Here is a 20,602-nt window from a genome sequence, read left to right as displayed (position 1 = left end):
AGCATAACTGGACGGAGTTAATGTTTAGCCAATAACACTAACATTGTGAAGGTTAGACTTTAGACTTAGATCAGAAAACATATAGGCTGAAAGATCAACAGTGCACGACGGGATCTCAGCTGCAGCCTTCACTCTGCTTCTCAACCACAAAAACATCCTCAGAAATGGATGGAGCCCAGGTCTACCTGGTGACAGGAGGATGTGGTTTTATTGGGGAAAAGATCACAGAGCTCCTGTCTCAACAAGACTACATCAAAGAAGTCAGAGTTTTTGACTCAGTAGCAAGAAAAGAAGTAGAAAAATTTGCCACAGGTAAGAAAAAGGCATAAACTTGAATATAGGTGCCATAACCCTCCCTTTCAGGACAGGTAGTTTTATGCTGGAGATACCAGTTACAGGCATGGGGTGGGAACATGGATTGAACAGACAAAACCCGTGCTCCTGACATGCATTAAATTATTCAGTTTGATCACAATTCTGAATGCTGCCTTCTGATGTTTCACCAGAACTGATTACACTGAGATATGCAGGGGAGAAGCAACTTGTTTTACTGGATTTGAGAATATCCACCCCAAACAAACCAACACTTCTTAGTGTGTCCCTGAGTAAGTCCTCAACCAGCCCCAGCTCAGGCCCAGCTGTCTCCCTATGCAGCTCAGTGCTATCCTCAACTCCATGTGAGATCTCAATGACAGCAGCTGTTATTCTGACCCACAGCTGGTGTAAACTGGCAAAGTGCTGCACTGAATTAAACCAGATGTGTATCTGGTTTCTTGGGGTTCATGAAATGGGGATGTATTTCCCCCCAGGGCAATGTATTCCAATAGTATAGTTGGCAAGTTGCTTCTTGCCCTGCTGAGAAGAAAGCTTTCCAGGCAGGATCCTCATTCTGCAGGAATGTGAAGATGCTGTTTTGTATTTTTTCCCCTGCATCTATGCTTATATTATTCTTCTCCAGCTACCACTCATGTGACAGTGATGAAAGGAGACATTCGAGACTACAATCTGCTCCTTGCCGCCATGCAGGGTGTTCACGTGGTTATCCACACAGCTGCTATTGTGGACTGCAGAAACACTTTGCCCTTTTGGGAAATGAAAGCTGTCAATGTTGGGGGTAAGTTCTTTAAAACGCGCAATTAGGTAAAATACATCCTTAGAATCATAGGATCATTAACGTTTGGGAAGACCTCTAAGGTATACAGTCCAACCATCCACTCACCACCAATATTTCCCACTGCCCACATCCCTCATGTGACTTGCATAATAGAAACCAAAGTAGTTAATATTTGTCTTCCCCAACCTACCTCACAGGTACTGAAAACGTGTTAAGGGCCTGCTGTGCCCTGAACATCCCATATGTTGTCTACACAAGCTCCATTGCTGCAGTGGGACCCAACATTTCATGCGAGCCCATGCTCAGGTAAGGCCCAACACATCATTTGCATCCCTATGGATTTTTGCTATGAATCTAAAGCAGAAAATGTGTGTCCCATTCGTCCACTCCTCTGTGAAAACCACACCTCCTTCCAACCTAAATTTGAACAGCATTGGATACCCCTCACTGAAAGAGTTGGTTGCAAGATGTAGGATTTAACAGCACCTCCAGGACACCTTCCATCTGTATGGACCTGTTCTTCTAATTGCTAAAATCAGTTTGGCATTGGATCTCAGCTGCTCAGGGTTTGACAAGACCAAGTTTTACCTTGCTGTCGCGTAAAAGTTCTTTCCCTCACACTGAGTTGACCTAGAGGGTAGGTGCTCTATCACAGACCTACTTTCCCTCTCTTGCTAACTCCACAGTGAATTGCTAGCAAACCTGAGGCACGCTCCTAGTATCAAAAGAGATTAAATGTGCTCAGACTGTTTCAGCACTACCTCAGAAGAAGGTTAGTTTGTCACATTGTCTTAGGATGCAGCTGCATTTGATGTGTAAATGCTTTGCAGTATTGATGTTTAGTTGCACTGACCAGGATCTGACCCATGAGTACCACCCTATCCCTCAAAATACCTTTTCCTGGTGGTAACTCTTTGACTCCCTGTTTCTGGGCACATGCTCAACCCATCTCTTCCATCAAGACTGACCCACAGACCCAGAAGTAGAAGAGCTTTGGAAGCCCTCTGAGGCAAAGATGGCATAGATGGCATCTGGAACAACGCAAATGCAAAGGCTGAAATTACAAGTTGAGGGTGCTGTTCCTATCTTTGATTTCCAGAATAGACTCCCACAGTCAGCTGACATTTCAGGACCTGGATACCTTTGGTATTCATGGGACACAGGAATCGCACCTTGAACCAGGCTGGTCTTTCTGAGGACCAAGAACTAAAGTTTTAGGTTAAATCTGAAGTTGGGTGGAGATGGGTGCAGTCTGACACACAGAACTGTAAGGCTTCTCACTAATTAGCACAGACAGCTCAAACCACGCAAAGCCTGTGTGCAGAAGGATCTGGCTCAAAATCAAGTTGTTTCTCTACAGGCAGTCAGTCTAGACACAGTTGGCTTCAGTCATTGGGCTCTAGCAATTGGAGCCTGGTTAGAAAAGGCTGCTTAAGGCATAACTTAAAATGACCAACAAGCCTAAATTTCATACTCACAAGTAAGCTAAGCATTACACAGCTGTTCTGAAGGGCATTTAAGTACCCAAGCCCATAGAAATAAATGCCTCATGTATGAAAAAGTCCCTGAGAACAAGAAACCTCAATCCACTTGGGAGCATGAGCACTAGAAACTCCAGCATTGATAAAAGGCTATGGAATTTGGTTATTTATGTATCTAAATCACTTCTAAGGCAGTTCCCTGCCTTAGAGTCACACCTTTGTGAACGCATCCTGCTGCTCACAGAACATATATACATATGAACATCCTCTCCCCACTAACTCACAACCTTTTCCTGCCACAAATGCTAATAAACTCACCAGCTAGAGCCTCTAATTCGCTTTTCAAAAACATACTCATATTCTCCCACCATGCTGTGAGAAGAAAGCCTGTTTGTCAGAGTAGTTCTCCTCCTCTAAAGATTTTCACTTTTAACTCCCGGAATTAAAGTGCGAGAAGAGCTGAAAATCACACAGCTTGTCTCAATAGGGAGCCTAGTGGGTACTGGATGGCAACATAACATGGCCCTGTTTGGCACAACTGTCCATGGAGGTGGTGGGGTGACCATTTGTGGAGTTGTTCCAGAACTTTGGAGATGTGGCACTGAGGGATGTGGTCAGTGGGCATGGTGGGCTGGGCTGGGGTTGGATTTGGGGGCCTTGAGGATCTTCTCCAACATTAATGATTCTGTGAATCCATTTAGGGACACAGATTAGTGAGCATAGTGGGGATGGGCTGATGGTTGGTCTTGATGGTAGAAGTCTGTCCAACCTTAATGACCTTATGATTCTACAGCTGAAAGCAAAGGTGATGCAGTTTCTCTGTCCCCACCTAATTTGTTTTGCTCTTCTTTGCAGCCTGTGATCAAGCTTGCCTTACTTTTTTTACTCTTTTTTACCCTTTCTCTATCACTCCTTGTATAATTTTATTTAACTCACTTTTAGGTGCTGGGGAACTGACACAGACAAAGCATGATTAGTCTCTGGACAGGGTGATGGGTGCAGGGATAATGCTCACACCTCAGCATCCTACAATAATAGAAAATGCCTCTGTCAGTCTCAATCCCTCTGAGACAGCCACCACTGAGATACCTTCTGACAATGCTGCTCCAGTCTTATTAGCGTTCAGTTATCTGTGATCGTTTTGAAAAGCAAGAGCATTATGCTGAGCTCTTTGTTACTACCAAGCTTCAAAAGGGGTGGGGGGAAGGAAAACAGGAGCAGAGCTCCACAGCCCAGAACGGCAGGCAGTGCCCCTTTGTGAAGCAACACAAGGAAAAAAAAAAAGGAAAAAAAAAAAGAAATTCAGATAGAAAAAAAGAAAGCAATTAAAACAAGAACTTCTAGATAACCCCCCTAATTGTCTTGGGCCTCTCTTGGGCTCTCAGCAAACCGTGCACAATCAATCTTCTGCTGTGCTTGTTTGCTGGTTTGTCTCCTGTTCATCACCCGTAAACACGGGGAGGGGAGGAGGGTTTGTGTTACAAGCCTGTGTGCATGGGGATGCTGAGTTTTTGAGGCTCCTCATTTATTTCTGTTGCTCTCAGCTGGGATATCTGATGCACAAGGTACTGACTGAAAAAAGGCAACAGCATTATCCATGTTTTACATGCAGTGATGTGAGTGCAGAAAAGAGCAAGTGAGTTGCCCAAGGTCAAAGCAGGAGCCTGAGTCAGAGCCTGATCTCCTGTGGCCCAGCGCTTAACAAAAAAACCTCTGCTGCAGATTCGCTGCTTGACCTTGTCACAGGCCACTTTGCCATCCCTTAAAGTGCATTTGAACCCTATATGTGAAAGGAGAGAGATGGTTCTGCATCACATTGCTTTGGGTGCTCTACACCTGGCACAGTTCAGTGTCTGCCTAGGGTGAATTTCTGTAAGACAGCAAAATGGTCAGCAAATAAATGTGAAAATGTGAAGGAAGACTGAAAACTCCTGCAGCACACTGAATGGGGAGAGAGCCTTCTAATGCAACAGGGAGCAAGTGGACACATGGTCTGCATTATGGTCCCTCCAGTGCTCCAAACAAGGCTTCTTTGCTCTCTGATAAATCCACAGCACCCTAATCTACCTGACTGAATCCTGGAATGGACTAATATTGAGCTAGAATCACTGGGACAGGAACACCCATGTGGGGAATGGAGCTGCTTTCTTATCTTATCTCTCCTTGGAATGATTTCAGGACCTGTGAGGGCAGTTACGTGTTGGGTCTCATTGACTTAGGAGTCACATCCAGTTGAGGAGCACATTGTCTTCCTCCACAGTGGCAACCAGAGCTCCCCAGCACAGCTCCAAGCCCTGAATTAGGCCAAGCAGGGACCTGGTTTTCTGCTTGTACCCTCAAACATAATCCGCTAGGGCAGATAAAGAAAACCTCAGCACAAATCTGGTGGTTGCACATCTTCCAGGAGCTCTTTCACATCACCAGCAAACATCTCCCAACTCTAATCAACAATATGAGAAAATTAAGGTGCAGCTTCTTTTAGTTTAAAAGCTCACAAGAGGCTTCTTGCTACCTCTAATGAAAAAAACAAAACAGGACTGCTCTCATTTTCCTGCCTTCCATCATCTCGTGCTCTTTCCACCTTGTTCAGCCACTTGAGAGTTGCTTAGAAAGGTAACTGCTCTGCCTTCTAATTTCCCTGCCAGAATATTGTTTGCTTCAATCACACAACAGCAAACTCACCATCTCAGAGATGAAACCATTGCTCTCATACAAACCTGCTTTTGCCTAACGCTACAGAATCACTTGGTATTTCTTGAGGCTTTATTACTCCTGAGCTGCAGTAAGGATCTTTCTTAGCCCTACCATGACTCACTATCAGAACTCATACAGTGCAAAGTACGGGTTAAAGTAAATCACACAGATATAAATGTCTCCCAGCCCTGGACTCCAGGGTCACTCACATCTCAATCTATTCCAGAGGAAATGAGGACACTGAATACAGCGGGGAGGTGGAGCTGCCTTATGGGAAGACAAAGGCCATGGCAGAAAGGCTTGTATTAGAAGCCAATGGGAAAAAGGTAAAAAAAGTCAATAGTGGTATCCATGAGGTTTCAGAACAAGATGAGCAGAAGGAAAGAGCTGGTTAGAAAGAATCATAGAATAGAATTACAAAATCATTATGATTGCAAAAGCCCTCTAAGATCATCCATCTACCATGAAGACCCCTCAAGTTGCACCTAACTGTGTCTCCAATGGCTTCTCTGATAACATGTATGCACCACATTGATCACTGTGGAAAATTCTACCCCCGAATCCATCACTTGCTAATACTCCTCCCTGATTTTTCAGCTCAGCAATGGTGGTAAACTCACAACCTGCATCATCCGTCCAAACACAGTATATGGGGAGAAAGGAATGTTCCTCCATGACATATATTTGTCTGCCAAGGTCCATAAAGGCGTGTTGAACTACCTGGAGCCTGAACACACAGAGCGCAATTCCACATATGTGGGTGAGTGAGTGATGGATATTTTTGTATGTAGTGCTACCAGGCTGCTTTGGCCACGGGAGATTTTTCATGTTGGCATATCCATAATCCTTAAACACAGAAAAATGAGTATAGTGACTGAGCATAAATAATTCTATAACCACAAAACTCAGTCTGGCAAAAAGATATTATAAGAGTTGTTTACATTCTATCATTTTCATAGAACCATTAAGGTTGCAAAGGCCACCAAGACCATCCAGTCCAACCATCAACCCAATGGCTGTGACTACTCTACACTGTGGCACTCAGTGCAACATTCACCCTCACCTTGAAAATCACCATGGAAGGGTTTTCCTTTTTTAATTCTCCTCAACATATGGAAAAATGCTGTTTAGAAAACTGAAAAATAGCAGAAAAGAGTAGGAAAGCTCTATTCTTTTTCTAAGGCAATGTTTCAAGAAATCTATGGAGGAAGACAGAGAAACTGAGGGAATATCTTTACAATATTTTTTGTTTCTTTGAAAAGAAAGGTTTACTTAGAAGAAATTAAGCCAGATACCTATAAAATGAGGAAAGGCATTCATTGTAAAGAAAATTGTACTGCATAACTGAGTGTTGTTACAGACTGCTCCAATAACCTCCCAAATCACAGAATTATTGAGGTTGGAAAAGACCTCTTAGATCACCCAGCCCAACCATCCACCTACCACCAATATTGCCCACTAACCACCTGAAGTGCCACATCTGAGAGTAATTTGTTGTTGCACTGAATGCATTACAGGAGGAGTACAATTCACCACTCAATCATGAGGGGCTTAAGTAATTTCTGAGCAGCTCGCATGTCCTTTTCCAAAAGCGCAGATAACAGAGCTTTGAAATTGCTGTTACAGTGGAATCAGGCCTGGATAAATCAAACGACTTCTTCAAAGGCGCAAAGCAAAGCCAGGAATAAAACCCCTGAGCTCTGCCTCCCATTCACCCTGATCCCACTACAAAACAGTGCCCTTTTGCTTCGTGTGAACCCGTGTCACAAGGAACGTTAATTGTCCAGCTCAAAGGGGAAACCACAGGTTGAAAGGACCTTTGAGGTCTGAATTAACTACTCCAGCCCTCCTCAGTACAGCTGAGCACACGATGAGTGCCATCCCTACATCGCAGCACTGCAGTTGGTTTTCGATGCTCTCACTCGCACAGTAAATAGGCAAATGTCACTCCTCCTGAGCACCTGTTTCTCTCCTCCTCTTATTTCTCCAGGGAACGTTGCATGGATGCATGTTCTTGCAGCCAGGCACCTGCAGCTGAAACCAGACATACTTGCTGGGCAGGTGTATTATTCCTATGATGACACTCCGACAACAAAACCATTTCTGATCAGGTACCAGCTCTTGTCCTGTATGGACCCCTCAATAAGACTGGGCTCACACATCCCATACTGGAAGATGTGGTTACTGATACACCTGCACAGGATAATTGAAGTCATCCTGTCCCCTTTCTGGAAGCCACGACCATTCCTAAACTTCCCTTTGCTGCACACAATAATTACCACCTTCTCCTATGAGACAGACAAAGCCTTCAGGCACTTTGGGTACAAGCCTCTCTACAGCTGGCAGGAGAGCAAGCTCCGGACAGCACGGTGGCTGGAAGCAGCTGTGGGGAACCTGTCCCCTCAGTGATGAAAAGGACCCTTTCAAGAGATCCTGTTATCCTCTATACGCAGCTTATTACATCTGTTATGAAATATTATCCCTATAAAAATAAACTCCTATTCTCTTGTGCAGAGGCTGACTTGCATTCCAGCTCTATGGTTGGATGTCTGCAAGCTCAGGCACTTCTCACTTGAGCTCGGAGAAATGGGCTGTTTTTACAGTAGTGGTTAAAATCCAAAATTAATTCTGCTGGTTTGAGACTGTTTAAGTACTCCTGTGTTCCGTGAACATGTAATCATCTCTTGAGTTTTCCTACAGTTGAAGTGTACATATGCACAAATAAAAGCTCTTTTTAATTACTTCCCTAATCCTCCTGGAAAAAAGAAATAGCAGCAAGTTTCAGCATGGCATCTTTGATAGAAACGATCGAGATTTGCTTCTTGTTAGTCATAGTAATTACACTGGAAAGGAAGCGAAGGGATACGGCTGGGAGCTGCCAAGTGAACTCCATAGAAATTCACTCATAGGAGAGTTCTTTGCAAAATGAGCTTCCAAACCAACAATAATTTGCTCAGGTAATTGGTGAATAATTTCATATGACATATAAGTTTGGGGCAAATCATTATAATCTGTTCATAGAGAACTTGGGAAGGTGAACCGTGCCAGTTATGGAATCACAGAATGGTCTGAGTTGGAAGGGACCCTTCAGTGCCATCTGGTCCCACTCCTTGCAATGCACAGGGATGCACAGTTCTCAATTCCTCACCTTTTTCAACTCTAATCATTCATGCAGAGAAGTTTCTAATAAAGTGATTAGTAAGATTGCTGGACTTTGTTTCATTAACGATCGTCTTTGCAGCCTTCTGCTATAAGTTAAAAGGTAAATGATGGCTTGCTGAGAATGTGGCAGAGAAATACATACCCAGTTTCTTATGCACATTGCCAGAGCTTCATTACAGCATGACTACATTGACCTCAACAGGCTTTAATGCTTCTGAAACCCTGGTTTTTATCTTGCCAAAAAAGAGCCACTGGGTGGAGCTGCAAGTCTGTCAGACAGGTAACTTCGATTCCAGCGTTGCAGCAGCATTTGCTGGAGCTGTTTTTGACAAGAGCTCCAAGTCCTGCCCAGACAGCAATGCAGATGGATGGTCCGGGGGTCTGGGTCTGTCCTCAGCCTGCAGTGCTTGGAGCTCTGGACATCCCTCAGCTTCCTGGACACACTCATCTCTAATTTCATGTAGTTGTGCCATCAAAGAGACAAAGGAAATTGTTTTTTCCACTCATAACTTCTTAGAAAAGAATCAAAGTTTGCTTTTAACTTTGCAAAATATAATGAAATGTGGCACTCTGACCTTTGAGAGAACTGGCCTAAGTACAAGAGCTGATGCTTCCAGTCCCACTTGGAGCCTCTGGCACATCCCTCTGTGGCCTATGGAGCTGCTGAAGGTACCAAGAGGTGTAATTATCAAACCCCAATCCTACCCCAGCAACCAACCTTACGTGCATGCCTCCTTCCAGAAACCTCACTGGGGAATCTCCTTTTCCTGTCCTGCCCATCATCACCCAGGGTTTTGATCTTTATCAGGACACAGATGACACGAAGGATAAGGCACAGGCGTTTTCCAAAAGGCCCTGAATCATTCACTGCCTTAACTCTTTCCATACCCACCAACCAAGCTTTGACAAAAGCAAGTGGAGGATTCCCTTTCCCCACACATTTAGCAGAAGTCAGGGGGGGGAAAAAAAAAAGTCAGACAGCAAAACCTCTGTACTGCTTTCCAAAAAGATGAGTAAGCTTCCTTTGGCTGCGCTGCAGCTTGGCTCCCCCCGGGTTGTGCTGCTGCAGACTTCCTGCATGATCCTTGATTTTATCAGATTGTAACTTGTTTTCTCCTGGCAGTGCTTTCATTCTTTCTGCAGCGCTGGGCTGTCATTGGTTTTTCTTTGCAGGGTCCCAGCCCTATTATGTAACAGCAGCAGCAAATGGGGGGGGGGGGGGAATATTTCAGATCTGTTGCTACTTCTGGAGAGGAGCCTTTGTGCACAATTACTCATCCAAGAGATTCAGCAGGTATAACTGCTTCCCCCAGGGGCTCCATTATATAATTGGATTTCAGCCATACAAATTAAATCCTATCTTACCCCTTAGTTAAGCCAGGCAGTAAGTATTTAATGCTAATATCCTTAACAACTATTGCAGGGAGAAGCAGAGATGAAGTACGGAGGAGACAGATGCGAGTGTCCCTACCGGAGAAGAGGGAGGATGAGCACTGACAAAGACACCTGCTAGTTTTTAGAGCTGGCTGCACTCCCCCAGTGCGATCCATGGCGTCTGCTGGAGGAGCTGTCTGGGCTGGAAAGTGGCTTTCCCTTCATTTTCCACCCTGCAGTGTTCCCATGTGTGCACTGAGCACTCATCCACCCCCCCCTCTCAACACACACACAGTTCAAAGAGCCTCATGCCTAACCCTGCTTGAGTTTCTATGGAAGTCTCTGCTCTTGTGCAACATCTGAAAGAAGCAAGTTTAGTAATATTAAAACTCCAGCCAAACACACAAACAGGCAAAGAATCCCCAAATTAAAAAGAAAATCTTAACCGAATTACTCATTCATCTGCATTTTCTATTGCGTTCTGTCTTCTCCAGGCATGTTTCCTTTAGACAAAGCCCTCCGGGCAGAGACCATCTCTTTTGGTGTCTGGTACATCAGTCACATAGTTAGTGCATAGTAATAAAGGAAAATAGATTCATGGTAGGAGTTAAACCAGTCAGTCTGGTACTGTAATTGGAACATAATCTCATATTGACAGTATTTAACACAGGATGCACAGGGAACAGATGGCAGCACGCCAGGCCTCAATCGTTCAGCAAACATTGGAAAGAGATTTTTCCAAGTCCAGCTTCTGAGCCTCATCTCCGATATCGGAAGCTGCTCTGCCCCAGACAGGACCAGATATGCTCACTGATGCTGCAAAAAGCCCAGCACACCCGCATCCTTCAGAGCTTGCAGACCACTTGGCCAGCAGCATTTCCATTGCTAACTACCTTACAGATGCCTAGAGTGATTTGAAAAAGCATCAAGAGCAAAAGGCTTTGAGGTCCGTTGGCACAGTCATGCATGCCCTCCCCTTGCATAGAGACCATGGCCATGACAGGCAGTTGGAACTGGGTGATCTTTAAGGTCCCCTCCAACCCAAGCCATTCTATGATTCTGTGTCCAAGATGCACCTTACAGCATGAAGCGTGAAAGCGTGGGTGCAGACAAACTCGGCTTTCTGAGGGTATGGGAGTACCTTGCTCCCTGTATCTGCTATGGAAACTTTAAATTGATTTTCCTCCATTTCATCAATTAATTCCCATTAATCAACTTACTGCACAATGCTTCACTGTAATTCACAAGTTTTATGTATTATATGAATAAAATTGCACATATATTTTTATGTGATTTTCATTTAATTGAATTCCAAGGAGATTTATCTCCCGGGTTATTAATAAATCTTAATATGGCCTATAACACTCAATTGATATTTAATTAACCTGCAATAACTGCCTTGTAAAATGTAAATTAAATGCTTTATTTTTCTAGGCATATAACGTTAAATCAAATTCTTAATTCTACCAGCCAAGCAAAAAAAGGGGTGGGAGGGGGGAAAAGAACCAGACTGCAGAACCTTAGGCCTGAAAACATTTCATGCTTAAAGAGGTTCAGAATGGAAACATGTTTTATCATCGCTTCTCCCAAGGAAGTACTTCACCAAATCCCCACCATCAAAGTTCAGAAGTATCTGGGTGGATTTAGATGAAACACTCAAATCTCAGCAGACTTAAAGAGAAGAGAGAGAGGCCCATTATTAATAATAAGGGTGCACATTCCCATATGTATTGTGGGATTTGGCATTTTTCTTAAAGTCTTGGCTCCCAGTCACATTATCAAATGAGAATGTCAATTTTCATTTAAAAATAATAAAAATAAAGAGGAAAGATGTTAAAGCCCTTTGATAGGGGGAAAAGTTTGCAAACCTGAACGTCAAAGGCATGAGAACTAAGAGACAAAAATACATAAAATTTGATCCTTATCTTTAAAAGTATCAGAACTTTTTAAGAGACTTGAGATGGCTGAGAACTGGGAGGTGGCAACAAATGATCAAAACAGCCTTTACAAGAAAACATGAGAACAGTCCAAATTAGGTTTGAAGATCAAACTGTTCTCCTCCCCCTCCCCTAGCAATTTACATAGATCTCCATTTAGTGCTCCAAACTGCATCAACAGCTATTTCTGATTTCAAAACCAGGAGAGCTTGCTACCTTCCTAAAGTGATTTCAAAACTTCAGGTAGCTATGACTGTCCACGATTCAGAGGCCTGTAAAGTTCCACTGCTATAGCATCTGAACTTAGCAAATATAAATGTATTTAACGTACCAAGTAGCTACTCTGTTTTAGAATCATAGAATGGTTCATGTTGGGAGGGGTCTTTAAGATCATCCAGTTCCAAAAGTGTCCACTGTTCCATGAAACAGTATTTCCACCAAAGACCAGTATCCCCAACCACCCATAATGTCTGCATGAGATCACTTTCAAAGGCATTAAACGAAAATCAAAAGCCAAATGGATTTTAAAGGTGTCACAGTACGGAAGAATAAAATGAAGAGAAAGGATTCTGACTCTCAGCAACCAAACAGAATTAAATCCAGATCTTCTAAAACAGAAATCCTGTCCATCCTGCCATCCCATCCCTTCCTTACTCACGGGCTCGCCTGAATTGCATTGCCCAGAAAAGCATTGCTGACTGCTCCAAATTTTGCCACTTGTGCTTTGCAAGTAGCTTCACTGCTTCAGGAGCACCCAGAGCAGAGAGTCAGCAGATGCAAGTGGCCTCATGCTTGCAGTAATTGGCTGCAGTTTTGCAGACCTGGGCTTAATCCCCAGCTTCAGCATGGGTTCATGAGTTTATTTATTCAGGTTTCTTCCTCTAACTCCACATTTTACAGTTGTGGCAATTGATCAAAATAAGTCTCTTCCCTTGCCTATCATCTTTTTTTAATGTAGGAGGACGTATCCTGCAAATGAGCTGTGCTAGACCTGCTAACAAGGAACATATAGGTCAAAAAACCAGGGGCTGAAGACCTGGTGGGCTCCCCGCAGATCACCAAGCAGCCCCACCATCACTAAAAGCATTCCCCTGTGCTCTGCCCATTACACAGCAATCTACCTGACTCCTCCAGGCACACTCCAGCCTAGTCCTAGCCCTATACCCATTTATGACTGCAGCATGCTCCTCTTAAACCCTAGCTCACATCTCCTCTCCTTTGAGAAACGAATCCAACTAAATATCCCAGACATTTCCAACATCAAATTTGTACAGGAAGCAAAAGCCGCAGTGGGATGTAAGCATTCATCTTTGTGATGTCTGATGGTAGCAAACCTGCTTCACAGCAAGCAAGAAGTCAAGTGCCTACAGTCCTGCTGGTGCTGATACTGCTGGGAGTAACCCCACTTACATGGGCACGGACAACAATGATGGGGATCCTTAACACAAGACAGACACAGCACTTGCAGGCTTCTCTTTCTCAAAACTCACATCTGGAAATGAGCAATTGAGCAAGAACCAGCCCCACGAGACACATCCAAACCAGCCTATCTTAATGTCGGGCACATGCTTTTAACTGGCGCATCACTGTGCATTCAAATGATGAATGGTTCAATACAGAACTCACATGGAGTCCTACAGCAGTACTGTAGCACATCACTAAGATCAGTACACACACCTTGTCCCAGGGGAGGACTTGAGATTTTTAAACCAAAGAGAATGAGGTGCTTGATTTCTATTACATTTCAAAGGGATTTAGAAGCTCTGCTCTCTCTCAGCGACCTCACCCGACTACCTTGGAGGCTGCACACGTGCTTGACATCACACCAGAAAATATTTGTGGGCTATGGCATAAATGGGGATTACTGCCTCTGAAAAGGAGGACTTGCTGAAGCAGCTGTGGTTTAACAAAGGATTGGAAAGAGGAGAGAAGCACGGGGAAGCTGCTCTAGACAATAAGTCATGTAAGAGAAGGCTTAAAAACAGAGCAGGAGGAAATGAAGGGATCTGGAAAGGAAGGGATTTGGGATAAATGATTAGAGGAGGAACATCAGATAGTAGCAAGATCATATGAGGCAACAAGCTACAGCCCTTCTTTATGGATGACTGGAGCAATGGGAGAGGAAAGACTGTACCAGAGGGCTTCTGTGCCACGGTGGGAATAGAAGGAACCTGGTGAAATTACAGCTCAGGGCATCCAAGCAGAAGCTAAGCACTGCAGCACAGGTCAGAAGGGAGCGGTGTGGGAAGGAGCAGGAAGCTGAGAGAAGGCACAGCTACACCCTGAAGCGGCGCTGGCGGAGTACAGTGGTGTAATGTTCAGTCACCAGACTGAATTAAACAGGACTGGCTCTGTTCATGGATTTTCCTGCACTAGTTTGCACTGGTTATCACAGATAAGCCACGTTAATGCAACCCTGTTATGATGTTGGGAAACCTCAATAATGGAAATTAACTGCTCTGTATGGATGGATGAATGGAAGTTACACAACCGCTGACCTATTTCTGAGAAGCGAGGCAATGTTGAGTGGGTGCAGCCAAATTTAATAGCTGCTATCAAAATCAAGGAAAGAACTTCCATTCAAAAGTTAACCAGGAGAAAAGCAAGGACTTGGTGGTATTGCTCAAGCACAACAGCTCTGGACTCACACCAACAACAGTAACTCCAATGTCGGAACAATGTACTGGCTTAGTGATTTGACACGCGGCCAAGGTGCTTACAAAATACCTCCAAACTGTTAATGCAAATCCATGTTACCAGGTCTATTAATGGCCTGTCATTGCCTGTCTGCAGATCACCATTTTGTGCCAGTAAGCTCTATATTTCCCTAGTTCTAACAATGCTATCCTTAGCTGATACTTCAAGCGCTGATGGGATTCCTTAAGGACTCACAAAAGCCTGAAATCAGAAGAGTCACCCTCTTTTCTATCCACAACATCAGACTCACCATTCCCACCATCACCTTATGGCCTCAGTTTCCTTTATAAACTGGGGACAAGGTCTTGTACTTCCACTGCAGCCATAGGATAAGCACCCAACTCTTTTCCGACCACGACATGAGTACCTGTGAAGCACCACCTGTTATTTCAACCTTCTTACTCCCTCAATTAAAATCTCAAACTGATTCTTACAGTCATTTATAGCTGCTTTTAAACCTGCACAGGACTTGGGGAAACCTTTATTTCTGCCCCATTTGCAGAGCTCTTGGCAGGGAGGACAGGAGGGTTGCCTTGTTTCCCTTGTCTGTTAAAGCAAAACCTAAAATGCTCCCCTCCATATTGGATCAATGTCACATAACCTCATTTCCTCAGCTTAAGAAAAAGCCTTAGATTTTATATGTTGCACTAAAATATGTCAGCACCATTAGGTTAATAAACAGTGCTAAATCAAAACCAGGCCTCAGTTCGTAGATCATCTGAGCTATGTCAAACACGGGGAGCGATACCATAGAAGAGATGTAATGGGCAGCCTCCTTAGCCTGGATTTTATGGCTGTGAAAGAGAAAAACCTGGTGTTCAGCCACTTCTCATTCACTAGAGGCTGTCACACAATCTCTCACAGCTTTTTGGGCTGTGTTTATTTTTCCTGGGGTTCCCAAGAGCCCTATTTTCTGACCCCCTCGCAAAACCTCCTGTGTGACTACCTAGAGGACTAACCCTGAGTCACTGCCAGACCTGAAGCTTTTACTGCCCAGGAGACCAACCCCTTGCCTGATAAATCAAAATACCCCTTCCCTCTTTACACCCACAGAGATAATCATTTTCACTATTTGGAGTAACAAAGGTCTGATGTTTTTTTCCCCATGCTGACCTTTCCTATGTGACAAAACTGAGAGAGCTACATAGCTTCTCTCCCACTCCTCTGCCCATGGGACACCCCATTGGCTTGCAGGGCTATAAATCAGCACATAGGGCCACACTGACCCTGCAGGTGGCAATCCCCTCTCTGCAACCCAAAGGCCACGCTTCTGTTCTTATAGGGCTCCTGTTGAAACAAAAGGAATGAATGAATCCCTTAAGGCAATGCCACCCTCCAAGGCCATAAACGGCACCTAACCAGTAACCTCAGTTTGGGGTGAAAACAATCATTAGTACTTAAGTGTTTGCCACACACCTTTGTTCATTCAGACCTGCCATGACCATCCTGAGCAGACACACACTGAGCCCCCCAAGCAGACATTTACCATTCCTCCAGCCTGAAACATGACCCCATAACCGTCTGCCTTTCCAAAGTACGGGTGGAAATGCCCCATTCTCACCCACTGCTGGAAAGAAAATATTTTCAGAAAGCTGTTCATGTCATTTGATAGTGTCCAGTTTTTCCACTGAGAAAAGCAAAACCTGAAACCCACGCTTCAGTTTTCTGCTTCAGTTTTTCCCTTGGCAAAACCCAGCATACATGTATTTTATCTCTCTCTATACAAGCACGCTTGGTGCTGCTTCCCAAATTTGCCACGACTTAACACAGTGATGGAGGCAGGTGGTTCCTGAGCTCACTTTGCAGGGGAATACCTGAGGCCACAGCAGAACTCATACAGAAGCTGTGGTCCAGCTAGAAAGATGAATAATACTTCCCTAGGTTGGATGGGGCTATTAGTCCTGGTGAGCAGTAGGGCATCCCTGTTCATTGCAGGGGAGTGGAACCAGATGGCCTTCAAGGGTCCCTCTCACAATTCTATGATTGTCCCACTGGACAATCCCCTGCTACTGACAGCAGAAAAATCGCCACTTAAAAGTTCAAGCTTTCATCCTCTACTATAGTGAATGGAGGGAGAGAGAAACTGGCAGCTCCAGAGGGCTATTCATCCCATCCTGAGATAGCTATCTGAGACAGGGAGAGTGAATTGATGCTGGAGGTGCCAGTACCTTTCGACAAGGACTATAAAAGGAGTCCAGATGATTATCTTGGATGAGACACCTAACTTTTAGGCAGAGTCAGTTAAGGTAAATCTTTGCTTGAAATCCCTGGTGGTTTCGGCTTTGCCTTTGGTGGGGCTGGGTTTTCACCACGACAATCTCAATAGATGAGAAAAGAAGAACAGAAAAGGGAAATGCATCTACAAGGGAATGAAATATTTATTTCCCTCTATTCACAGAGAGCAATGAAGATATAAAAGAGATGAGGGGAATTCTTTGCAGACACACAGTGTGTTTGTATGGAACAAGAAAGGAGGCTCTGGAGTCTGTAGGCACAACTCAAGCTATCAGCCACCCTGCCTTGCTCCCAGAAAAAGCATCATGCAAATCTGAGGAAGGAATGGCGGTAGACATGCCATCTGGAACGATGATGGACAACAAGCTGACTAGGAATAAATAGCAAAATATAATGAATTCCAAACCATGCCAACAGCAACTGTTGTGCTATGAATTAACAGTGCTATTAAATGTTTACGCACACACTTCTGTCAGCACCTGTCAGCATTTATGCAATACATACGTTGGCAAATCTGTATTACGTTATTCCTTGCAACTGATCTGCATTAATACTGCCCGTGCACATGTTCAAGCAAATTGCTACACTTCTTTTTTGACCTATCCATGTGCAAAAGGTGCAGCAGTTTACAGTATTTTATGCCTATGCAGCAAGTTACGGTTTCATGTGATAGACAGCTGAGCAAGGCTGGGGGATAGGGGGCAGCAAAAGAAAAAGAAAGAGGAGCAGGGAAGGATGAGAGACCTGGAGGGCCAGGAGGATGCCCAAGGAGGGGCAGAGAACAAAAAGGAACTCACCCCAAACCAAGTCAGAGAAGGGGAGTCACACAAACAGCCTTCCTGAACTGGAGAAAAGGAAAAAAAGCTCCCAAATACAGCTGCAAGCTGCACAGATAGAAAGGAAAAATCATTAGGCCAAGGTTCCTGCTTAAAACTGTGCAGCAGGGAGCGGAGTTACGCTGTAGGCACTGAGATGGACTGCACTGCTCCTTGCACCCAGGTACTTAAATTAACTTTCCTCTTAGATTCCATCATTCTGCTCCTTCCTCCCTTCCCCCATCCCCAAGTGCAGTAGCTGGGATGGAGGAGATAAAAATGTATAATTAAGGGAGTTGCTACTTGCTAAAGCTGGAGACCGCTCGTGCAAAAGACAGGGTTTGTGGTGACAGAGCTAAATCCGGGACCCACCAATTGCTGCTAATGATGAGAGCCTGTGGTTGCTGTGCCACCCAGGCAGAAGTGGTGGAGAGGCAAGTTGTTATTGCAAAAGGAGCATACGTGCCACACCTCTTCCCTGTGCAAGCGGATCTCTGAGGCTTGCAAACATGGTAAGACCGCACAGATGCAGGCAGAGGTGTGGGAGCTGCGTTAAGGACCAGCAGCATTGCCTTATCTAAACCACTGCACATAGACATCTCAGCTCTTCAGCCTTCCCATATGAGCATAGGCCTTAAGCTAAGGGGACACAGGAGGGGACAAACAGTGCCTTTGAGTTCTGCTGCAGGGATCAGGAGCTGCTTCTGTTCACAGAATAGCTGAGGTTGGAAGGGACCTTACAGACCATCTAGTTCCAACCCACAGGGCCCATCCAGCTTGGCTTTGACTGTCTGCAGGGATGTGGCACCCCCAGTTCTCCAGGCAGCTTGTGCCAGCACCTCTCTGCCCTCCTACTCTCTCACCACGTTTGCACCTATGCTCATCAAAACTGTGAACTTCTGTCTTTTCACCCTCAATTAAACAAGCAACCTGAAGTGATCTAAAAAGATCAGATTTCCCGACTCAACTGGGAGGTATTTTTGTGTGGAAACCAAAGGCACAAAACAGTCCAAACCCTGACCCTGATCTGAGCTGCAGCAAGATGCAGAGACGCCCAATGGCAGATGATGCTCCTGATGTACCACATTAAGGCCCCATTGAGCCCCTCCTGAGCCCTTGGATCTGCAAAGGCTGTGATGGGCACAGTCAAAAAGCCCACAGAATCCCAGGGCTGGAAGGGACTAGAGATCATCAAGTCCAACCTCAGATCACCAAGTTCAACCCCAAAAATGTCTTAGGACAAATATTTTCTTTACAAATTAAACAGGATTCAAAGAGAGCAGGGAGTGAAAGGATTTAGCCTGGCCATGTTTTACCCGCAGTGAAACACATTCATTCATCAACTATATTCTTATGCCTTTACACCATGTGATTTTGTTTCAAACTAAAGGGGCTTTATGCCTTACATTAGAATTAGCAAGATAATGAACAGTAGGACGAGTTCTCTTAATAATACTAATAAAAAAGTAGATATTTTTAAACACAGTTCCTTAGGATTAATAATTGCCATTCTGATAAAGTCAGAATTTCCAGCATGAGCCATTCTCTCCATAGCCACAGGTGCAGATGGATGAGGCAGCTCAGACAAGCTGAAGTTGATCACATTTTCCATGTAAAATGGCACAGTAATTACAACTGATGAGGGTGCTGGAGCCAAAACTCTGGGTCTTGGTAGGGGGAAAAAGAAAAAAAAAAAGCAGATTCATAATCAACAGGGGCAGCCACAGGAGGAGTTTTTAAATCCTAATTTAAAATCACTTAGCAGTAGCATGCTACGCTCCTACAGTTACTGAGCACGAGGATGTTAAAGAGGTAATGAGTGGCCCTGGGAAGTGCTGCTGTATGGGGCGATTTGGGCTTCTCTGGGATTCCTGGTGCTCACACGTGAAACACTTGTGTGCTTTTTCTGTTTCAGAAAGATGGCATGGAGTATTTTAATGCACCTCCAAGATTAAGAGATGAAAGGGAAGAGTGAAGAGGTTGCTGCTTAGGATTCAGTTTTGAGGACTGAAGTCAGTCTGTAGGGATAGCAGCTCTATGTCCCTATAGCCGTCCAGCTATGCAGACCCCCAGGGCCAAGCTGGATGGCTGTAAGCACTGGTGGAGCTGTGGCTGCCCCTGTGCACTGCAGGCAGTGGGATCAAACAGCATTTGGGTGTCCCTCTCAACTCAACCGTATGATTTTATGATACCCTACCCTGGCAAACTAGAAACACATTTAATAACATGAGTCTGTGTTAGTGCCTTTAAATAGCATTTGCTTTGCTGAAAAGGATGCAAAGATCTTGTCTTGCTGAACAGTAAAGTGGCAGGACTTAAAAGCTGAACTTCCAAATGAGTTCAGCCTCCAGTTTGCAGAGCAGCTTTGTGCTTCAGACTGGTTTGTGTTTGTCTAAATGAGCACTAAGATCCTTGGAAGTCTTTACTCCTGGTTGTGGGTTCTGAGTACTTAAAACGTGCCCTTGGCCTCCTCTAACACATTGAACCCCGAGGAGAAATACCAGCAGGGTTAGAAACCACCACCAGATATATTTTGAGCTTTATTGCCTGTATTATCTTAACACGCTATTGCTCCAAAACCTCTGAAAACGACGTATCTCATCTTTCTATTGTTATTACACCCAAAGGATACGTCTGCACCGCAGCACTGCACTGCCCATGCCAGCTCCCAACAAGCTCACTCTGGTAGGAGCAGGCTCACTGCAGCTACACCCAGCACAGCTCCTCTGCAGGCTCATAGGAGAATAGGACAAGAGGGAATGGCCTCAAGTAATGCCAGGGGAAGTTCAGGTTGGATATGAGAAAGAATTCCTGCAGTGGCTCAGACTACCTGTGGGGTCCCTGGAGGTGTTTAAGTAAAGGGTAGATACAGTACTAAAGAACATGACCTAGTGGGCAACGCCAGTGGTAGGTGGACAGTTGGGCTAGATGTTCTTAGAGGACTAACCTTAATGATTCTATGATTCATGCACCTGGCTGCTCTCACCCAGCTGAAGGTGGCTGCAAAAGAAAGCAGCATGAGCTTGGCTTGGCTCTCCTGGCAATGCACAAATGCAATGGGGCAACCACTCCTGATGAGCTCTCTCCCACACC

At 44.7% G+C, this 20,602-nt stretch overlaps 1 protein-coding gene across 5 annotated transcripts; it reads left to right on the top strand.

The window, feature by feature from the left end:
• Positions 1 to 43: 43 nt before the first annotated feature.
• LOC107322719 (3 beta-hydroxysteroid dehydrogenase type 7-like) lies at positions 44 to 11,194 on the top strand. 5 transcript variants are annotated; one of them, XM_032448457.2, is made up of 8 exons: positions 44 to 312; positions 959 to 1,114; positions 1,312 to 1,420; positions 5,516 to 5,615; positions 5,887 to 6,049; positions 7,280 to 7,400; positions 9,625 to 9,745; positions 9,875 to 10,275. In XM_032448457.2, the coding sequence occupies exons 1-8, from the start codon at positions 165 to 167 to the stop codon at positions 9,962 to 9,964; spliced, it is 1,008 nt and encodes a 335-aa protein (XP_032304348.2). In that variant the 5' UTR covers positions 44 to 164; the 3' UTR covers positions 9,965 to 10,275. The 5 variants fall into 5 exon arrangements, with proteins under 5 accessions (XP_032304348.2, XP_085377827.1, XP_085377828.1 ...); XM_085521701.1 differs by lacking the exon at positions 9,625 to 9,745; XM_085521702.1 differs by lacking the exons at positions 7,280 to 7,400; positions 9,625 to 9,745 and having other exon boundaries at positions 9,875 to 11,194.
• Positions 11,195 to 20,602: the final 9,408 nt, after the last annotated feature.

The sequence above is a fragment of the Coturnix japonica genome, chromosome 22 (genome assembly GCF_054131305.1).
Source record: "Coturnix japonica strain WE chromosome 22, WE-NBRP24, whole genome shotgun sequence".
Taxonomy (NCBI): domain Eukaryota; kingdom Metazoa; phylum Chordata; class Aves; order Galliformes; family Phasianidae; genus Coturnix; species Coturnix japonica.
The sequence above is the reverse complement of the archived record's forward strand: the minus strand, read 5'-3'. Positions and strand labels throughout refer to the sequence as shown.

What these genes read in the sequence shown, in the direction of transcription:
- LOC107322719 (XM_015881046.3), top strand. Translation starts at nt 165, where the DNA reads ATGGATGGAGCCCAGGTCTACCTGGTGACAGGAGGATGTGGTTTTATT. An exon ending in GAAAGCTGTCAATGTTGGGG is followed by an intron (nt 1,115 to 1,311) that starts GTAAGTTCTTTA and finishes CCTACCTCACAG; the next exon opens with GTACTGAAAACGTGTTAAGG. An exon ending in TAGAAGCCAATGGGAAAAAG is followed by an intron (nt 5,616 to 5,886) that starts GTAAAAAAAGTC and finishes CTGATTTTTCAG; the next exon opens with CTCAGCAATGGTGGTAAACT.